This window comes from Triticum aestivum, chromosome 3A (assembly GCF_018294505.1).
Source record: "Triticum aestivum cultivar Chinese Spring chromosome 3A, IWGSC CS RefSeq v2.1, whole genome shotgun sequence".
Lineage (NCBI taxonomy): Eukaryota > Viridiplantae > Streptophyta > Magnoliopsida > Poales > Poaceae > Triticum > Triticum aestivum.
Genome location: NC_057800.1, coordinates 557802904 through 557823242, shown reverse-complemented (window position 1 = coordinate 557823242; position 20339 = coordinate 557802904). Strand labels below are relative to the sequence as shown.

Genomic DNA, 20339 nt, shown 5'->3' with positions numbered 1-20339 from the left:
AGGCTTACACTCGAGGAGGACAGGCTTGTGAATGAAAAGTAGGCCAAAGAACGTGCTATGATGTTCATGAATCCAACCACAATGGATGCCATGACAAAAAGGCCTTTGGAGCTCACTCGTGGGGTAATGTTGACCCAAACAGAGGTCTCTCTTTGGAATGGTGGTGGTGGTTGTGGAGATGGGGTGATGGCCGTGTGGATTGGAGTGGTGACGGTGGAGATGGTGGACAAGGAGGAGATGGTGGTGGACTTGGAGATGATTTCTTTGGTGACGATGGTGTTTGAGCTCGTGTTGCATGCCTTTGGTTAGGCTTGATATACGACATGAGACATGCTATGTTATGGTGATTTTGGATCAAACGTGATTGATGTGGTGATTTTTATTTACACAAAGTTGGTAATCCACACTCCCAATTGAATAACAAAATTGTATCACAAACATTTGTGTAGTTAATTCAATTGATGTACATTTTTAATTACACGAGGTTAGGAACTACGATGCCACTAGCCAACCAACTCATGCAATAAAAGGAACTTCGATAGCAATGCATGGTCATTTTAATTTCCATAGCAACACAAGAGTATTTAGCTAGTACTCCCTCTCCCTCAGTTCCAAATTGATTAATTGATGTTCTAGGTTTGTCCTAAGTAAAAATCTTCAAGTTTGATCAAGTTTGTAGAAGAACATATTATATAGAACACCAAATTAGATTGTTTATAAAACTATACTTTTGTACTCCCTCCGTTCCAAAATAGATGATCCAACTTTACACTAAAGTTAGTACAAAGTTGAGTCATCTATTTTGGAACAGAGGGAGTACTATGTATATCTTGTTGCAAATCTTATCATGTTTTAGAACAAGGTCCACAAAGAACACATTTTAAAAAGCAAAAAAGTTCCCACTATGTTTGTTTGGGCTTTTGCTTCTGCTTTTGCAGCTTTTTCACTTTGACCAAAAAAACTATAAAAGTTCAAAAGCCATAAAAGCTCCAAAAGCATCTACTCCCTCTATCCCAAAATAAGTGACTTAAGTTTGTACTAAAGTTAGTATAAAGTCGAGTCACTTATTTTGGGACGGAGGGAGTATTTAGGAGTTTTTACGGCTTTTTGGCCAAAGTGAAAAAGTTGCAAAAGCAGAAGCAAAAGCCCAAATAAACAAGGCTAACACTATACATCCGTGCAAATTTTATACATATAATATACTCCCTTTGTCCCAAAATAAGTGTCTCAGACTCTAGTACAACTTCAAAGCTGCATTAAAGTCAAGACAATTATTTTGGGACCGAGGGAGTATGTATCCGGTAACCATTTTTCGAGAGCTGATAAAACCTCTGGCCAAATGAAAATCACACGCCAAGGTGACAAATACAACTGTAGTGGCTCGAATGTGCTTACAGATCATTCATCAGTGTAGACGGTTCATTATTTTGTATCAACACCATCACAGCCTTAATCCACAGTTCAAAATACAAGTTACTGTCACAACTAGAGGTTGACTACTGCTACGTCAAACATGAAAAATATTGGCTATATACCTAATGTTTACAGAAACAGAAAACAAAATGTTACATGTACAACCCTATTCATTTATAGATCTGATTCCTCAAACGCCTCTCGCCCGTAATGACGGATATACAGGATCATGGATGTAAATGAAGAGGTGGAATACTAACGAAGATATAGCATTCCAGTCCAGCAAAAGAATAAAAACGGAGTTCATCATTCATCTTTACGTCAGGCGTTGCAGTCCTAGCTCTGAGGAGATGAGTCTGAGAAGCACCTGAACAAGCTCCCGAACCCTGGCTTCTCTGATGCAGGGACAACAGAATGCCAGTGTAAATATAAAGAGTAAGCAGACAAATAATGGCTCAAATGAACCCAAAGCTAAGATAAAGATTACATGTTGACCACGGTTGTGAGGATTGAGATTCTCGACTGAGTAGGATATATTCTGATAGGATGATGTGGTTGGGTTGAATCATAGAATCTGAGATCCTACCTAAATCCTATGAACTATGCATATTCTACAACTTACCATGTATTGTATGAAAGACATTATTTAAGAAAACAATAGTCCACAGGAATCATTTATTCTTATTTTATACAAACAATTGTTGATATTAATGGGAAAATTCAGGAACACAATTCTGGTTGAGTTGATCAACTAACAGCAACTATCAGCTATCCATTAGTTCATTACCGGTAAATAGAACCAAATAGTTATAGCAAGTTGGCAACATTTTTCCTGCTAGGGAAAGATAACACCCATGAGGGTATTTTCCGTGAATTGTCAAACGATATTGTCCTACGTCGCCACCTTTTTCTAGAACATCAGTATTGCTGCGTACTGTGTTCATCGTATTAATTTAGAGACTGATCTACTGATTTTTTCGAAGGACTAATGCAATCACATAACAAAGGAGTGCCCAATACTTTGTGACCATTTCAGTTTTAACCTTTAAATGATCATTCAAACTGGGTCTACAAGATTGACACTTGCAGTGATCTACACGACATTTCAGTTCTTACATTCTGGAGATGGAACAACAAGTTATTTCTCAGCTGACAGCTAGTTTATGGTCAGAAAGCGGCTATTACTTAAATCAGTGACGTAACTTGCTAGTCAGTTTGTATCCCCAAAGAGTAACTCTGATATTATTTGCTCACAGCTCTACAGTGCCAGCTCACAGCTGTGTTATTTGTGCAACTATCAATGACTTGTGTTATGTACTGGCGACTATCAACGATTGTACGGGAAACTATAGTGCTATTGGGGACCTCTCAGTTATGCCAGGGATAGATAGATCAACATTATTTACTAGCGATTCTACATGTTACTTGGGTAGCTTTTTATTACTTAATTGCAGCTACAATCTTTGTACACTCTTTGACAGCAACTAGTGAACTGTACAGCAACTACCAGTGGTAACTTTGGTCATAACTTTGCATTACTTGCTAACAATTTCACAAATCACTATCTACCTAATTTAGGTACTTCTTACTGTCTGGAACATTAGCTCTATATTACTTCCAAGTAACTCTATAGGACTAGAAAACCCTTCTCTCACCTTGAGACGACAAGCTCAGAGAAAGTGGGAAGCAACGACAACAAATGGGCCCTCCCATGGGACTGGTTTTCCCGTAAAGCATCTTTCAGGTACAGTGGTATGTTGAGAGCATTAGCTGTCTCAATATCTAATATTAGCCTAGCAAGCTCTTGAAGGACACAAACCGTTTCTTCAATCCTCACACTAGGCAATGGACGGTCTCCTGCAACAATATAACATTATCATTACAAAATTGGGGGCATTGTTGTAGAAAATTAATATACTAGTGATGCAACAACGTTACTATGAAAGGAAGCTCAAGATAAAATCATCATCGATTTTGAAAAATACCTAAGTCATTTTCATCAGCTAAAAACTGACCCAGTATAACCTCACATCGCTTTGTAAGAATGGAAATAGAAACTTTGCTGGTTTCTGATACTGCAGGGTGTGAGCTTGTCTTCGATATGCAACTGCAATTATAGGAACAAGTTAACATTGTGTCTAAGTGTACTCTCACTTTGGCAGTTGGTATAAGCAAGCAAATGAAATAGAAAAAAAATGCCGCACCTGCATAAAGAAAACATCATCTGCAAACAGCCCAGAGAAAATCTGCTGCAGTGCAATGGTAGAAGACCGACAGTTTGAATAGGTAGGGATCCTGTTCGTGATGCACAACGATCAAGACAGTTCACAAGCCTTTGCAATACCTGGAGAGAACAGACATTTGAAGTACCAGTTAGATGGACACAATTGAGCCTTTACAAGGACAGATTTTTTAGAACCCTTCCAAGCCACAACTAGTTATCTCTCATGTACAACTGCAAAGCTAAAGAAATAAATCTTATTTATGAACAAACCTCAACAGGAGCCTCCTTCTGCAATTTCAGAACACTGTCTCCAAAAACAGCAAGGACAGTCATCTCAAGGCTCTCATCAGCTGTAGCAGAGTCAGCTGAAGGAACATCTGAAGACAACACACGCCCACAAGATCCAACAAGAAAGGTTTCGTATACATCTGCAACCTCCTTCCAGAAGCGAGCTCTAGAAAGTCTATATGAATTCATGTCACTTCCACATTCAGCATTTTCCTGCCTCACCTCATCTGTCACAACACGATTGAAGCATTCAGCAGAAACCCTCCAAAGGGTACCCCTGGGATTGTCTCTCCTTGTGTTCATGCACCTGCGTTAACAATTTCCAGAGTAAGGAGTAAATATACAATCTGATGAGGGGCAATAGGAGAAAGGTAAAGAAAAAAAGTCAATTTTGATTTCTTAAACTTTTAAGTAATCTTCTCTAGAGTCTTCTAACTATGGGTTAGAAGCTGAGATGTCCTTTAAGTAATGTTTTCTAGAGTCTTTAGTTATGAGTAGAAGCTGAGATGTGAAGGCTTCACAAAGCCTATAAATAGAGGTCCTCGCCTCTAGTTTTATAACTCAGACTATGTACCCACTACTAACAGAACTTGGCGTTCTTATCTAAGATCTTGGCATAGATTTTGTGTTCTAGGAGCTTCTGGATTGAACTCCTGCTGCCATATGAGCCTATCTCTGCCTCTAGAGCAATATCTAGCACAACATGTTGAAGTTGCTCCTCGACAGCCCTGTGCTGCTTCACAATCCAATTTCATAGGCTCATTATCTAGATGGTTCCAAATTAACCTTCCATGACTTTGTAATTAGTATGAACACTCTGGAGTAAGCACATGATCTTCACTGGGGAAAAATATTCTTACTTTTGCATTTTATCTTTATAACTACAACCGATACAAGTTATGTTTACCACATGAAAAGCTAAGGAATTCCAGATGCACAGGTTTACCACATAACTATTACCCCCAAAGCTTTGCTAGGGACTGTAAGGCTGTAAAGCTAAGGCAATTTACCTTCCAACACCTTGAATAACTTGTGGTGAGGCACTACACCTTTCATTTGGTGGAGCCTCCAGGAAAAGGTTGACCATGATTGGCACAAGCTTTTCTATAAATAGAATGCCCCAGCCACAGCCCACCACAGTATCCCCTTTTGTGCCACTGCCATTGATATGGCCTCGTTCAACTGTAGCCATGATAAATTACACACAAATTGCTCAAGATATCATATTTCCTAAATTACACAAACATGTATGTAAGATATGATAACATGTCTTACCAGAAGCATGTTTTGTGCCATTGGCCAGTGCATCAGAATTCTGTTCACGTATTTCTTTACTATTCCTGTGCAGGGGGCTTTCTTCTCCATTAAGATAGCATAGCAGCTCAAGCAGGAGGGGCGACCACATTGATGATAACATAGTTGTTGGGCGTAGCATAGAAATAATTTCTAAGATACCACGCTGCACAGCAGGGATGCTACCCTAAAGCATAAAAGGCTAAGTGAGTTATGAAGTTCAATACATCCTGTTCTACAGCATGGAAGTTGTCAAGGTAGGAACATGGAATTAAAAAAAAAATCCAAGAGTACATATGAGGGAAATGAAGATTAAAGAATTTTTTTGTGGTTGTCACAAAAGAAGTACCACAGAATTTATTTATTTATTGAGAACAGCATGTATTTCTGTCAATCATAAGAAGAGTAAAATTAAAGAACCATGGAATAAAAGGCACCTTCTGGGACTATCTAAAAGACAAAACAGAGACTAAAGCTTCTTTCATGGTGTATTATCCTACCCAGGGTATAAAAACAAGAGAAAGGTTTGTTGTGGGCCACTGTTAGTTTCGGAAAGGGAACATTAAACTAGTTGTTCCCAGTCAAAACATTTGGAACTCGTCAAAAATGGTTGTAAGCCGAGCAACTTGCAGACGGCAGTAACACACCACTAAACATTCCAATCGCAGGCTGGTTGGACCTCAAACAGTGGGGAAAAGCCAGTTCCGAATGGTTGTGTAAGTCCTACTCATCATGCCCACATTTTACCTTTCTACAAACGCAAACATAACCCGCTCCCCACTGTGCATGGCTAACCAGGGAAAATATCCACATACTTTACAGTTTACACAGGACATTTCTAGAATTCTACGTTTAACTCCACAGTGTAGCAAACAATACTAATAAAATTGGAGTTCACGAGCATACCAATTCACTGTCATAATCTGAAGAATTCATGGAACTCTTAATCATTAGATGCATAACAGCCATGAGCCTTAGATACATGTCGTCATTAAATAGAGATTGCGCTTGAACATAAAGATCTCCTGCATGATCGCAACATGATTAGTAGCTCATTGCAACACATGGAACTTATCAACACAAACTACGAAGTCCAGAAATTTACCAAGACCACGAAGGACCTCTTGCTTCACCTTATCAGCTGAGTCACTCTTATAGTTTGGTGAAGTTTGAAGAACAAGTTCGTAAATATCAAGAACGGATTGGACAAAGGAGGATTCTAGATTGCCCTGAAATTTTTATTAATTATACATCAAACATGTATATGTGATGATTTTAAAACATGTACTCTTGTTTTTAGCAGAAAAAATAAAAGAAGGTGACAAGTCCAAGACATGACATTTATACCACTGTGAAAGTGTAAATCAAGTCCTTTAATAGGGAAGTGCAGATAAAATATTTAAATCTTTGAAGAACAAGTAGGCTCCTTAAAGTTACACTGCCCCCGCATAGCTGTGAAAACATCTGATTTGTTTCTTTCAGATGCAACAAAAAACATAAACAGCCACTGCAGTTCATAAGTCGTAATAGCAGTCATCAGGTGATTACATTCCGCTCACAGCTTCCATTGCCAAGATGGTAAACACATCCACAATTACACAACTTATCTAAAATGCCAATTACTCCATTTATCCAGTCACTGGTCAAACAGTTCCAGTTTGACTTAGTTTGGTCCAGAAATAACAGATTTATTTGCTTCACGAACAAAGTTGTTATCGACAATACAGACTCGAATCATCTTTTGTTAGTGCTTTCATTAATTTGACTTCTATATTTCCTATTATATCATGAGATGACATATACGATACCATGTTTAGAACTATAAATTTAGAGGGGGTAAGGAGATAGCAAATGCGAGAACATGTTTAAAACTCTGTATAAATTTAGAGGGGGTAAGGGGATAGCAAAGGCGAGATCATGTCATAACAGTGTTCAAATCATGAGAACAGTAGGTAGCACACTCGGTTGTTCCCATAAAGAAAAATACAACATTAAGCTTTCACCATCACAAATAATTTGAACAGGCAAATAATGACAGCTCAACAATTCAATTTAGCTTACAAACTGTACTAAGCTATCTGAGAGAGAGAGAGAGAGAGAGAGGGAGAGAGAGAGAACCTTCGGACAGTTTGAACTAACAAATGTCTGCAAACAATTAATAGCTGCAAGAGCTACCTCCTTGCTACCATTTAAGATGCTATTTTTTAGAAACGCAAGCAAAATTGCCCAACCTGCAAAATTTTAAGCACAGTATGTCAATAACAGTTATTGGTAATTTACTAACTGGTATGCAACATAAGCATAATGGCCACTACAGAAAACTGACCGGAAGAAAATTTGCTCAATTGCTGGAGGAGAGGGAAAAATGATCGTAAAAGCCGTGCTATACCACCTAATAAAAGAACAATAGTTTCATCCCATTGTTTTTGCGCTGTATTTCGACTGGATAAGCAAAAGAACAATCCATCAGATAAATAAAAGGGCAGAACAAGGGAAATTACCAAGAAACATGAAAGCTCACAAGGAACTCAACGCTGTTTGATGCCAGAATGAGTAAGACTAAACACGAATGGGCATGTGGCTTAGTGGTAAGAGCAACGGTATTAATTCACATCCATTCAGGTTCAGTTCTTAAGATAAACAAGGTGGGCGTAGTTAATCAGAGTACATGAACGTGCGTGCACGAAGTTTTTTTTTTTTTTGCTTTTTGGATTGTGGAAACTTCACTATTTTCCTACAACGAGCAGACGTGCACATGCGCTAAAATCAAAACAAGTTAGCCTACAGGATTAAGATGGAAGTAGGTTCAATGACCAACTTAACTTCCAATTTGTGGGGCGACCCAAAGATAATGGAGTTAACCAAATAACAGAGGTGGCCTTTTTACTTTAAACAAAAAAATCATATCGAACAAATATAATCTGATTACAGTGCTTTCAAAGACTGAAAACCTGTGATGGATAAGCATATGAACAGCTTTCCCTGCACGAGTTCCTAATTCCTTCCCATGCCACTCATCTTTAGAAGAGGTAGATGCCTGAAAAATAATATAAAAATTAGGGGCTAATTATACGTGAAGAAGATTCAAGGGAAAGATCAAAACATGCGTTGCTACATTACTTACCAAGTGGGAAACATGTTCTAGCATTGGGAAAACATATATCCACAGGCAATCCTCCCACATACTTAGAGAAAGTTTTTGACCATGGGTGCAGAGAGTTTGAAACAGAGTCCGAACTGCTGAATTCCGAACCTTGGAATATAAAAAAATTGTATAAATTATGCTGGGCTGTACATGTCAAAGAATTATCAATTGTGCCACGGAATCACCAATAAGCTACTCAGAAGATGTTGAGCAAATCATGAATGGCCATGCACAGAACGAATGGCATGTTGAAAAGACATACCTCAGGACGGTCATCTGCACCTAATTTTTGAAGGACAGAAAAAACTGAAAAGAACAGCTTATTGTAATCAACCAGTTGTTGCAAGGGATTTCTCTTGACGCCTTCCTCACTGGTTGGTATATCTCCCTCTTCCGTTGATACACCCAACTGAACCTCTGCAATGAGAGCATGTATGAAGTATAGAAAATCAAAAGGAATGGTAATGTTATCTGAAGTGCCCATGTACCTTCATTCAAGTGATTAGCTTTCTGAACAGACCTTCCACTTAACCCCTTCACGATAAAATCGGTCGCAGTCCACAAAAGACCAGCTGCTGTCAAACTTATGTTTATGTCAGTTTTCTGGGCACCATACGCCCCAGTAACCAAAATGCATCTGCATTTGTTGGCATAAAAGAATCAGAAAACACTGAAGCAGATACTATAAACAACTCATGAACTTTGCATGTCCATGCTCAATTTTATGAGCATCATTAACTTTACAGCTCAGGCATCATAAATTTTGTATGCAATAAATCTCCTGGTAAAAAACAAGGATTATTGACTTAGTGCATTTATTGTTTGTAACTTCTGTGAATGACTTAGGGCCTGTTTGGTTGGTGCCCATAGGAACCCTATCAAAATGATGTTGTGCCAATTTTTTGGCGAGCGAATCTGCCACCAGGATTTCACCACCACGCGGGCGTGGAATCAGGTGCAGATTGCGCAGGTGACCAAAAAGTTGGTTAGGATCCAAATTTTTTGCTGTCATCCAAACGCGTGTCCACCCCATTGGTCAACGCCAAAAAATTGGCAGGGCAGCCGTGGGCACCCATCCAAACAGGCCCTTAAGAGCTGGTGCCCGACCAGCTATCAAAAAGAGATTTTTCTTATACATAATAATGGAGATCTTATAGTTTCTGGTAGCACAGCGAATTCAAGACTTACTCATCAAGACATTGTACAGGTATTGTCGCCAGTCCTTCATTCATGATTACACGTACACTCTGTAAAAAAAAAGTGACTGTTGAGACTACCAAACTGATTATTCGCATAACTAAAAAAACATATATATTTTGTTGGCTCGTTCTCCATTTTAGAAGTGAACATTATCCATAATCTGGTGTTAAAGGTCAATAGTACAGGCTCCGAAGTGGGCTACAAACTTTCGATTAAACTACCATGTCAAGCCAAACATAAAGACCGTGATTTGGAATTTACCTGGAAACCTAAGGAGATGACGTCTTTTTCAGATGCATCGGCAACAGCCCTAGAAAAAATGGACGTAAGGAACTACAGGTAACAAATACAAAATAGAAAACAAATCAAGCATGAACTGCAGTAACACCTCAACATATGAAGAATGCTGGGCCAGCTATAGGACAGCTTTTCACCATGTCTCTGAAACAGTACGAGTAAGAAGTATATTGTATGATGTACCAAATGGAAGACATACAGAACAAAGTAAGTACCTCAAGAACATGCAAAAGAATTTTCAGTGCACCCATTTGTACATCAATATTCTTGTTAGATGAATAAAGGATCACCAGTGGAGATAAAACTGCATACTCGAATGATCGTGTTTCACTTTCTTCGACCAACTAGCAAGCACCGAATTCAAAATGTCAGAAAAAATCACAGAAGATGAATAAGGTAAATTTTTGCGCTCTTACTTGGTACTCTTTCGAAGGATGAGGTGCTGAACTGATTCCCTGAAACTTTTCAGAACCCACTACAGAGCAAATTGAATGATCTAACGAATCAAGCGCCATATTACGTAATTGTGGGTTGGAGCAATTGGCAAGCTGCAATTTGTTGCCATCATCAAGATCATCGTGGCATTACAAATGACAATAATAAAGCTAACAGTCAATACAAAAATATGCACTGCTACCTCAAGATGGTGTGCAGCAATTTGATCCCATATTGATTCAACTCCTGTAACATGATGAAACAAGTAAATGTAAGAAACAATGAAGACACAGTACTATGGAATCAATAACCTTTATATCCTAACTATACTGCACATTCAGTTGTAACTATCGAGTTAAAGTTTAAGATTAAGTTCAGTGCATTGTTGTTAAGCCCTTAGAAAGCTCTCACATCTATAACTCAAAGCTCATTCTTCCACATAATCATTTCACGCACTGGTAAATTGTTATGCCATATTTCATGTCAGAACATGCTCGCTCACAAAACAAGGATAATAATTTAATGTGATCTATCGGCATGGATACGAGATGATATATATTTAATACACAATAGCCTACTACGGACCTGCAAGACGAGTGTTCACACATCTACAAAAATGACACAAGTTGCAAATTGTGTTCATTATGTGAAAATAGAGCAGAAAATAGCAAACATTGTTGTTTTATTATGCAAATGAATCTTCTTGTGTCTATACTTGATCCGTCACAAATTATTATTTTGTTTTACCAAATATTCCTTCTGTTCCAGAATATAAGGTGTATCGATTTTCGTGTAGTCAAACTTGTGTGTGTTTGACCAAGATTATAGAATAAAATATCAACATATACAATACAAAATAAATAAAATATGAAAATACTTTTAGTGATGGATCTAATGATACAAATTTGGTACTGTCGATGTTGATATATTTTCCTAAAAACTTGGTCAAACATGTACATATTTGACTTTTGAAAAAACTAATACACCTTATATTTTGGAATGGAGGGGGTATATCTATTTGAGTACTTCTAGCACAGAACATTAAGATCATCACTGATTTCAATAGGCATTTTGTATGAAAAGAACATATCCATGCTTCAAGAAGGAAAGCACCCACGATGCAGATTATTGATAAGTATCGATGTCATGCGCTCCACTGAAAATGCAATGCTCCCAATCTGCTGGCCTGATAATTGAGAATTTCCTGATATGTGCTGACTTGACAATTGATGCAATGCAGATAAAAGTGACTTGACTGCAGCTACATTCATCAAGGCTGAACTTTCAAACAACTACATCCACAAAGAAACAAAATGGCATTCAATGAATGCAAAATATAGTTAAGAGACGAAAACAGCAAAAAAGAAACATTATGACCCAAAAGAAAAACTAACTATAATATCATGTTTGCCTCCTGACCTGAGAATTTAAAGAAGAGAGAATATGGAAGTCACTGTACTGTCCAGATGTATCTCTTGAGAGTCTTGAAACAGAAGCCGATACTTCCTGTCAGTAAAATTTGTTGCACCTCTTCAGAAAAGTTAAAGACCTATGAGAATGTTGATAGTACAAGAATTTAACAACTTCACACTGTACAACCTGGGTTGAAGCATGCGGAGAATGAATGGTTCTATCAAGTGCTGCAAGAGTCTCCAGGACCTTAAAAGTTTTAAAGAATCAGATATATAATATCACAGTAACTAAAGCTAGTTAATCTTATTCTCTACTTACCAAAACCCAGGAGGGGCCCAGGACATTGTGTAATCGATGTGCCACATTAAAAAGTGTCCGCAATGCCTGGATTAAAAAAATACCAACTATAGATATGTAATACAAATTGAGCAGGCAATGGAAACAACATAGCTGAAAATCTCGCCCGTTACCTGCACATTTTTTGGTGTCAAAATAATACTGTCACGCTGATCCATTGAAGTTTCTGGCTTCTTTGATCCAGGAGAGAGCAAGATACCACTAACAGGTATAAAAAGAGAAGAAGCGCACAAGGTTAATGCAAAACTTTATGGCTTTGTTTTATAGACAGCTCAAGCACTAGTGTAAACAAATTTATCACATAAATATTAAAATGATAATAAATGTGCTGGCCCAACACTTAAATGGCAAAGTTTAGATTTCAAATTGACACATTAACATAATCAGCAATCATCCAAAGCCAGGATCTAACTCCATGAGATTCATAGTAGACAAAATAGATTTGGAATTGTCTTTCCTTCCTAGGATAAATTCCATGTGCTTCAGATTATTGGCCTGGAGCTCATCAGCAGCTGTATAGTGAATCGTACCGTATCATGTCAATCCCACCAGCCTCTGATCCATTCCCATTCGCTCATGGCAAGGGAGCAAGTCAAAATAGAACAAGCGACATTGGGTTTAGGGGCAAACCCAAAGAAAGGAAACTCTTTTTAAATACTTTATATAGATCTTTTTCGGCAGCGCGAGCACCAGAAGTTGGTGAATGGGGATCGCGCTCAGCACCGATTTCACAAAGGCAAGGCGTCCAGCCTTGTTCATGAGGTGCGCCTTCCAGGTGGGGAGCTTGCCAGCGGTCTTGTTGACGAGGGGTTGCAGCTGTGCAGCGGATGGGCGTCCAAGGGTGAGTGGGATCCCCAGGTAGGTGATGGGCAGCGCCGCGATAGGGCAGCCAAGGTTGGCGATGGCCGGGGCAGCCATGTCTGATCATCGTAGCTTCAGGAAGTTGACCCGAAGGCCTGACGCCCGGCCAAATAGCTGCAGGATTTCTCGGACGGTGAGTGTGTCGTGCGTCGTGCGGTGGCAGAAGAGTATGACATCGTCCGCGTATAGCGAGAGGGCGGGGATCGCGCGGCGAGGGTGCAGTTGCTGCAGGACTCTGAGCTCGACCGCGCGACGGAAGAGGCGCCCCAATGTGTCGACGGCAAGCACGAAGAGCTGTGGTGACACATGGTCGCCTTGACGAAGCCCGCAGCAGTGCCAGATCGCGGGTCCCGGCACGCCGTTGAGGAGAACCCTTGTGCTTGCCGACGACAGGAGAGTGGCAATCCAACCGAGGAAGCGATCGCTGAAGCCATACTGGCGCAAGACCTCAAACAGGAACGGCCATGACACGGAGTCAAATGCCCGTGCAAGATCCAGCTTCAGGAGGATGTGCGGGGCACCCAGCTGATGAAGAAGGCGCGCCGATTGCCGGACAAGCACGAAATTGTCATGAAGGCTTCGTCCCGGGATGAAAGCGTTCTGGATGGGGCTGACTAGCTCGTTCAACTTGGGCGCTAGTTGAAGGGAGAGCACCTTTGCGAAGATCTTCGTGACGAGATGAATTAGGCTAATGGGCCTGTAATCCCCCAGCCCGGCTGCGTCAGCTCGCTTTGGGATCAGCATAAGCAGCGCTTGGTCCAGCGAGGAATCCTCTGGTCTGGCCGCACCGAGGCGCACGGCGGCAACTGTCACGTCAACTGGCAACGCGTCTGCCGCCCGACCCAGCTTGGGGGGCTCGGGGTGCACGACCTGGAGCGCACAGGCTTGGCCTTGCGCACAAGATGGCTTTGGTTCGCCCGCACGGACGACAACAGGGCATGGTCTGGCCTCGACCTCCAATTCATAGCTGCGGAGCGCGCCTTCTTCGCGTCCACCACCATGATCCTCGGCGACAGCCAGCGTGCATTGTTCTAGGAAGACCGTTGGCTCAATGGGCGCGCCATCTCAGAACTAGCGCCACAGCTACACGCCCTCATCCCCAAACACCGCCGCAAGAGCAGGACGGTGGCAGACGGACTGCATGCGCACCAATGGGCATCGGACATACAGGGCACCCTTGGGATCCGCGAGATCGGCCAATACCTGCTTACTTGGCATGCGATCGAGCACATCACACTCACTGCCGAGCCGGATCGCCTGCATTGGAAGTGGAACGCGGCAGGTACCTACACAGCCAGTCCGCCTACCTCGCCACCTTCCATGGCTCGACCTCTTGCCCTGCTTGGAAGCTGCGCCCCCGCGAGTGAAATTCTTCCACTGGCTTGCCCAGCTGGGACGTTGCTGGACGGCCGACCGCCTTGCTCGTCGCGGACTGCCGCACCCTCCTCGCTGCCCGCTTTGCGACCAAGCGCCTGAATCAATCCAGCACCTGATCCTGGAATGCCCCTTCACCAAGCAAGTATGGCACGAGATATTGTCCTGGCTGCGCTTGACATGCAGCGTGCCCTCCACCGAGGGATCCCTATCAGAGTAGTGGTGCTCGGCGCGGCGAAACACACCGAAACCCATGCAAAAAGGCCTTACCACCGCAACCCTGCTGATCCCTTGGATGACCTGAAGCATTGCAACGACTGCGTGTTCAACGGCGCAACTCCATCGACCAACGCACAGACCGTACAGATCAAAGACGAAGCCAAACTCTGGGCAACGGCTGGAGCCCGTGGCCTGCGCGCCATCCTCCCTCAAACCTGGGACGTCCACTGATTCATGCCTGTAATCATTCCTCCTAGGAGGCTGTAACAAACTCTATCTTTTCAATACAAAGAAACGCAAGCCTTTTGCGTTTTCTCAAAAAAAAAAAACTTTATATAGACCCTGAAGTTAATGATCAGCAGGTGACATGGCTGGAACCCATCAGGTGAACAAGTATTATGACCACAAACCACAATCACTTAGACATGCGTATATAGTAACTAAGCCCATTATACTGAAAAAGACATCATGTATTCAAAATGCAAGACAGACTTAAGAGGAGCTCCCCGTAGAGAAGTGTGGTATTATTCTAACAAACAAGATGCCAGTGGCATACCTTCTCTTCTCTCCTTCATTTGGGTTATTGATTGTAAACTTGCAAAGCGATGCTAGAAAAGAGTTTAATGGCTCTATAGCACGGAGCACTCCACAGGCCTGCAAGAGTTTGTATGCCATATTATCATGGTGAAGAAAAGGTAATTGGTATAATTCTGTAGAAAGGACTACAACAGACAATGGGGCTAGAAAGGATAAAACAGAAACAACAAACATCAGCATCCCATTAAAAGCCATAGCAAGTGGGTGTCATGCTATAAGATCACTAAAACAGGGTTTTTCTCCAAAGCAATAGGTAAAACAGACTATTATGGTCACCTGAGTAAATGCCTGGTATCCTTTCAGTATTTCTAATATTATAGCTTCTCCCTGTGACCTATTAATTTGATTCCCATGAGCAAAGCATAGGAAAACGAGAAAACGACCTCAAGTACAAGAAAAATGTAAGTTTGAATATGGATCTCACCTCATTAAAATAAGTGAAAGGGAGTCCAGGATGGTTAACCATGTTGAATTGACCATGGCGACACAAAGAAGAGCTGATTGTCCACTACATACCAGACGATCCACTTCACATCTTGGTGATTCAAGCTAAAAGGCAAAAAACATTTATTAAATTTACCTTCCCAAATTCTTCTAAATAATTCTTTCTTTCTTACGGTCTTACCTCACCAGCATCTAGAGCCTCGTCTGTCAAAGTAGCAATGGTGAAAACTACACCTAAGAGGCCTTCAAGGGCAAGAGTGATGGTATGTGCTTCGCTAGCAACCAAAACAGCAGCATTTGATGCATCGGTATCCATGCTCCACTCAATCCCTGTAAATCATATCAGTTTCATTTTATTCGTATTTTCAGCAATTTGAGTAAACAAATGAAGATAACAGAGTTAGTAAACTATCAACGGAATTTGAACATTGTAGAAGGTACCTTTAGCTTTACTACTGAACATTCCAGCAACAGCTGCAAGAGTCTCTTCGCTTGAATCTGAAGCCTATAATAGAATGTGTGCTCAATATATGTATAGGAATGTAGCATTGCACTAGAAACAAAATGACGACAAACAGGCATCATCATGTCAAACCCACTGTTTCTTGTAAGACTTTACCAGCGAGATTTGACAATATGTTATGTAAACAACAAAGACCAAATTTACGCCTGCACGCAAACAGAGAATTAAGCAAGCAATGATTTCTTTTTCTCTATATTAATGAAAGCAGGATACTAAGATAGGAAGTTAGCTAAAAGCATTGTTACAAATATTGGCCGATTAACTGCAGTTAACTGCTATTCGGCCCCCCTCCGATATGAGAAAGGCCTATTCGGCCCATTAACTGGGAAGCCCAGTTAATCGGTCTGACAAGCCGATTTATTGGTTGTCAGACCGAATTATCGTCTGGGCCGATTAACTGGGCAGCATATTTTGGCCCAAAACCACTCTCCTATGCCAAGAATGTACAAGTAGTACTGTTGCTGTGCGATTTTTCTATCAAAGCAAGCGATTCCCTCTCGTTAGGGTTTCTTCTACCCTCGGCGGCGATTGGATCGCCCCGTAGGGTTCCGGCTACCCTCCCCCCGTCTTCGCCGTAGGGCTGTGCTCGGACTGATCACGGCGCACTCGAGCAGTGCGGCCCGGTCTTGGTACACGCTCCTTCGGTCTGGGGTAAGGCTAGGGTTTGGCGACAACACCCGATCGAAACTTCTTAGGTTAGGGCAACCATGGCGGAATCGGCTTCGAGTTCCAAGGCAAAGGACCTGGAGGCGCTCATGAGCGAGCTTGGACTCCAGGAGGAGGACATGGACGATGTGGTAGTGGATCAGGAGGATCCGCTGCCGCCAGAGACGACTAGATGGATGGCCATAGCGCGCGTCCACACGGAGAAGAAGTACAGCCAATATGGCTTCTACAAGACGATGAGAGCTGCCTGGGATCTAGCGCAGCCAGTTCAGATACGGCCCTTGGAGGAAAATCTGTATACGATGCAATTTGCGTGTCTCGGTGATTGGGAGAGGGCGATGCAAGAGGGACCATGGAATTACAAGGGCAATGCAGTGATTATGGCTGAATACGATGGTTTCACAAAACCCTCGCTGGTGAAGTTGGATACTCTGGAGCTATGGATGCAGGTGCATGATTTACCTGATGGTTTCTACCCTCTCATAAAAGCCCTAGCCAGGAAGGTAGGAGAGTTTGTCTATGCGAAACCCAAGTCGCGGGACTTTGAGGGAAATTTCTATAGGGTCAGAATCAAGATTAATGTGTTCAAGCCCTTGAAGAATGCAGTGAGCCTGGTGCACAGGGAAGAGCGGCAAATTTTCAAGGTCAAGTACGAGAGGCTTCCTGATTGGTGTGCCGTGTGTGGCCACCTGGGGCACCAGTTCAAGGAACATGGGGACGGCATACATCCAAAGTCGGCCCTAGTTTTTAAGGAACTTAAGAGCAGAATGGTTCCGGGGTGCTGGTCCATGCCCGGGGCAGAACCGATCAGCAGGAAGAGGTGGCCGCGGAGGACGTGGAAGAGGCGCTGGGCGAACTCGCCAGTCAGGGGGAAGGAGTACAGTACCGGGGGATTACTCGAAGGAGGGCACGCAGCGTAACACTGCGATGACAGAAGTGGAGGATAACCGCAAGCGCACCAAGGGTGACATGGTGGAGAAGATCCAATCATCAAACTCTCAGGCACAGGTGGCGCCTGCAGCCCCTGTGAAGACCGGAAATACAGCACTCATGCTCTTAGCACCACCCGTGGAGGTCAGTTCAAACTCCAAGCAGGAACCCAAGCGGGCCAAGTTTGTTGCAGCCTCCGAGAACGCTCCAAAAATCTCGCTAGCGGTCAAGTTTCAAGAGAACACATCGCGTCCTCCGATCTAGAGGGTCGCCGGGCGCAATGAATACCCTGTGCTGGAACTGTCGCGGGGTGGGCAACGCCGCGACAGTTAATGAGCTTCGCGAGTTAGCGAAGAAGTTTGCCCCCCCCCCTATTCTCTGTATTGTAGAAACTCAGATTGAAAGAGGTAGGGTAGAAGCACTTGCTGGAACCTTGGGATATGATAATAGTTTTGCTATAGATAGTCAAGGGAGGAGTGGAGGCATTGGTATTTTCTGGAACAATCCAATAAAACTGGAGATTCTTGGTTACTCTGTGTATCATATTGATTGCTCAATTCTCGACCCTGGGAAAGATCCGTGGCGACTCACTTGTGTGTATGGTGAAGCACAAACCCAGTTGAGACAACTAACCTGGACAGTGTTAAAAAACATAAGTAGTCAAAGCGCATTGCCATGGCTATGCATTGGAGATTTTAACGAAGTTCTGCGTCCGGATGAGCACGAGGGGTGGGGCAGCGGAGTAATGCCCAGATCCAGGGTTTTGGAGATGCCGTTGACGTGTGCATGTTGATGGACTTGGGGTACAAAGGCCGTTTTTGGACTTTCGAAAAGGAGGTTGCGGGCGGCACTTTCACACGTGTCAGACTTGATAGGGCGCTTGGATCTGCAGAATGGAGTGCTCAGTTTCCCCTTGCTAGCCTGTCCCACCTGACGGCGGCCACTTCGGACCACTGTCCAATTTTCCTGGAGATAAATGAGCCCAGCGCGCCAACTGGACGTAAGGGTTTCAGGTATGAGACCATGTGGGAAACTCATGAACAATGGCAGGAGACAATCGTAGAGAAGTGGGGCTCAAAGCACTCGGGCCACACTGTGGAGGAGATTCGGCGCAAGCTGGCTGCTCTAGCTACAGACATGTCAAAGTGGAACAAAGACACCTTTGGTAGCGTGCGGAAAGAGATCCGAGCTTTGAAACTTGAACTTGAACGCCTTAGGGGCGATCCTGCGAGGTCGGGACCTTCACATGTGGAGATAAAAATCAATGACAAACTGGTCGAATTATATCACAGGGAGGAACTGATGTGGCGACAGAGGTCAAGAATTGAGTGGCTAGCCTCCGGGGACAAGAACATGCGATTTTTTCACCTCAAAGCTAGCATCAGGCGCAAGAAGAATATGGTGAAAGCCCTGGCTAATTCGCTTGGTGTGCTAATTGACGACCCTGGAGATCTTAGAGAGATGGTTAATGATTTCTATCAAACTTTATACACATCCGAGGGTGTGACAGGGCTTGACGAGGTCATGTCTCATGTTCCGGTTAAGGTGACAGCAGGCATGAATGATATCTTATGCGCGCCATATACAAATGACGAGGTGAAAGTGGCCCTATTCCAAATGTTCCCGACGAAAGCACCGGGTCCAGATGGTTTTCCAACTCATTGTTATCAGAGGCATTGGTCTTTGTGTGGCGAGGAGATCACGAGGGCGATACTTAGAATCGTCAGAGGAGAGGAGAGTGCGGAGAGTATAAATGATACGGTATTGGTGCTAATACCAAAGGTAACAAACCCAACTCTCCTTTCTCAATTCAGACCTATAAGCTTATGCAACGTCCTATATAAGATAGCTTCAAAGGTTGTGGCAAATAGACTCAAACAAATACTGCCTGACATCATCTTTGAGGAGCAGTCAGCCTTTGTCCCAGGCAGGCTAATTACTGACAACATCATATGTGCCTACGAGTGTCTACATTTCATGAAGAGGTCTAGGGCAAAGAGTAACAGCACATGCGCTCTGAAGCTTGACATGATGAAAGCGTATGATCGTTTGGAGTGGCAGTATCTGAGGGCGATTATGGCCAAACTGGGATTTGCACAGGCATGGATTGATATAGTGATGCACATGGTATCGTCAGTGTCTTTCTCAGTTCTTTTTAATGGAGAGAAACTAGACCAGTTCAAACCTTCCAGAGGTATTCGACAGGGAGACCCTATCTCCCCTTAATTGTTTTTGATTGCAGCGGAGGGCCTTTCGTGCCTTTTAAAATCCAGTTCTCAGTCATTAGTGCTAGAAGGAATCAAGGTGGCTCCAACAGCTCCGGCTGTAAACCACCTTTTGTTTGCAGATGACAGCCTGCTGTTTCTCAAAGCCAGTGTTGAGGGAGCGGATGCGGTGACAAACCTATTGAATGCTTATTGTGGTGCTTCGGGTCAAAGAGTGAATAATGATAAGTCTACTATTCTTTAGCAGGGGGTGTCCTTAGGCAACCCGGGAGAGTGTGAAGCTGGCTGTTCAAGTCCACAAAGAATCTTTGAGTGACGAATATTTGGGAATGCCAACAGATGTGGGGCACTCAAAGAATGGCACTTTTAAATACCTTCGTGACCGTGTGTGGGAAAAGGTCAAGGGGTGGATGGAGAAGCTGTTATCTTCAGCAG

General features: G+C 42.7%; 1 protein-coding gene across 5 annotated transcripts in view; it reads right to left on the bottom strand.

Moving 5' to 3' along the window:
• Positions 1-1320: 1320 nt before the first annotated feature.
• Positions 1321-20339, bottom strand: part of LOC123062205 (protein MON2 homolog) — a 40299-nt gene continuing 21280 nt past the window's right edge. For 3 of the 5 annotated variants that reach the window (XM_044485605.1, XM_044485609.1, XM_044485610.1), the window contains 31 exons: positions 16002-16065; positions 15742-15890; positions 15541-15665; positions 15393-15450; positions 15076-15173; positions 12179-12266; positions 12027-12092; positions 11895-11954; positions 11715-11801; positions 11413-11587; positions 10495-10541; positions 10277-10408; positions 10076-10204; positions 9952-10004; positions 9825-9873; positions 9552-9610; positions 8852-9000; positions 8626-8780; positions 8343-8471; positions 8170-8255; positions 7545-7660; positions 7337-7449; positions 6324-6447; positions 6125-6243; positions 5201-5405; positions 4936-5107; positions 3908-4232; positions 3618-3757; positions 3399-3520; positions 3069-3270; positions 1321-1808 (listed from right to left, as the gene is read on the bottom strand). In XM_044485605.1, coding sequence (XP_044341540.1) covers positions 1730-1808; positions 3069-3270; positions 3399-3520; positions 3618-3757; positions 3908-4232; positions 4936-5107; positions 5201-5405; positions 6125-6243; positions 6324-6447; positions 7337-7449; positions 7545-7660; positions 8170-8255; positions 8343-8471; positions 8626-8780; positions 8852-9000; positions 9552-9610; positions 9825-9873; positions 9952-10004; positions 10076-10204; positions 10277-10408; positions 10495-10541; positions 11413-11587; positions 11715-11801; positions 11895-11954; positions 12027-12092; positions 12179-12266; positions 15076-15173; positions 15393-15450; positions 15541-15665; positions 15742-15890; positions 16002-16065 — 3675 coding nt within the window. In that variant the 3' untranslated portion in view covers positions 1321-1729. The remainder of the gene's footprint in view (positions 1809-3068; positions 3271-3398; positions 3521-3617; positions 3758-3907; positions 4233-4935; positions 5108-5200; positions 5406-6124; positions 6244-6323; positions 6448-7336; positions 7450-7544; positions 7661-8169; positions 8256-8342; positions 8472-8625; positions 8781-8851; positions 9001-9551; positions 9611-9824; positions 9874-9951; positions 10005-10075; positions 10205-10276; positions 10409-10494; positions 10542-11412; positions 11588-11714; positions 11802-11894; positions 11955-12026; positions 12093-12178; positions 12267-15075; positions 15174-15392; positions 15451-15540; positions 15666-15741; positions 15891-16001; positions 16066-20339) is intronic. The other 2 variants (XM_044485606.1, XM_044485608.1) reach the window with 2 other exon arrangements.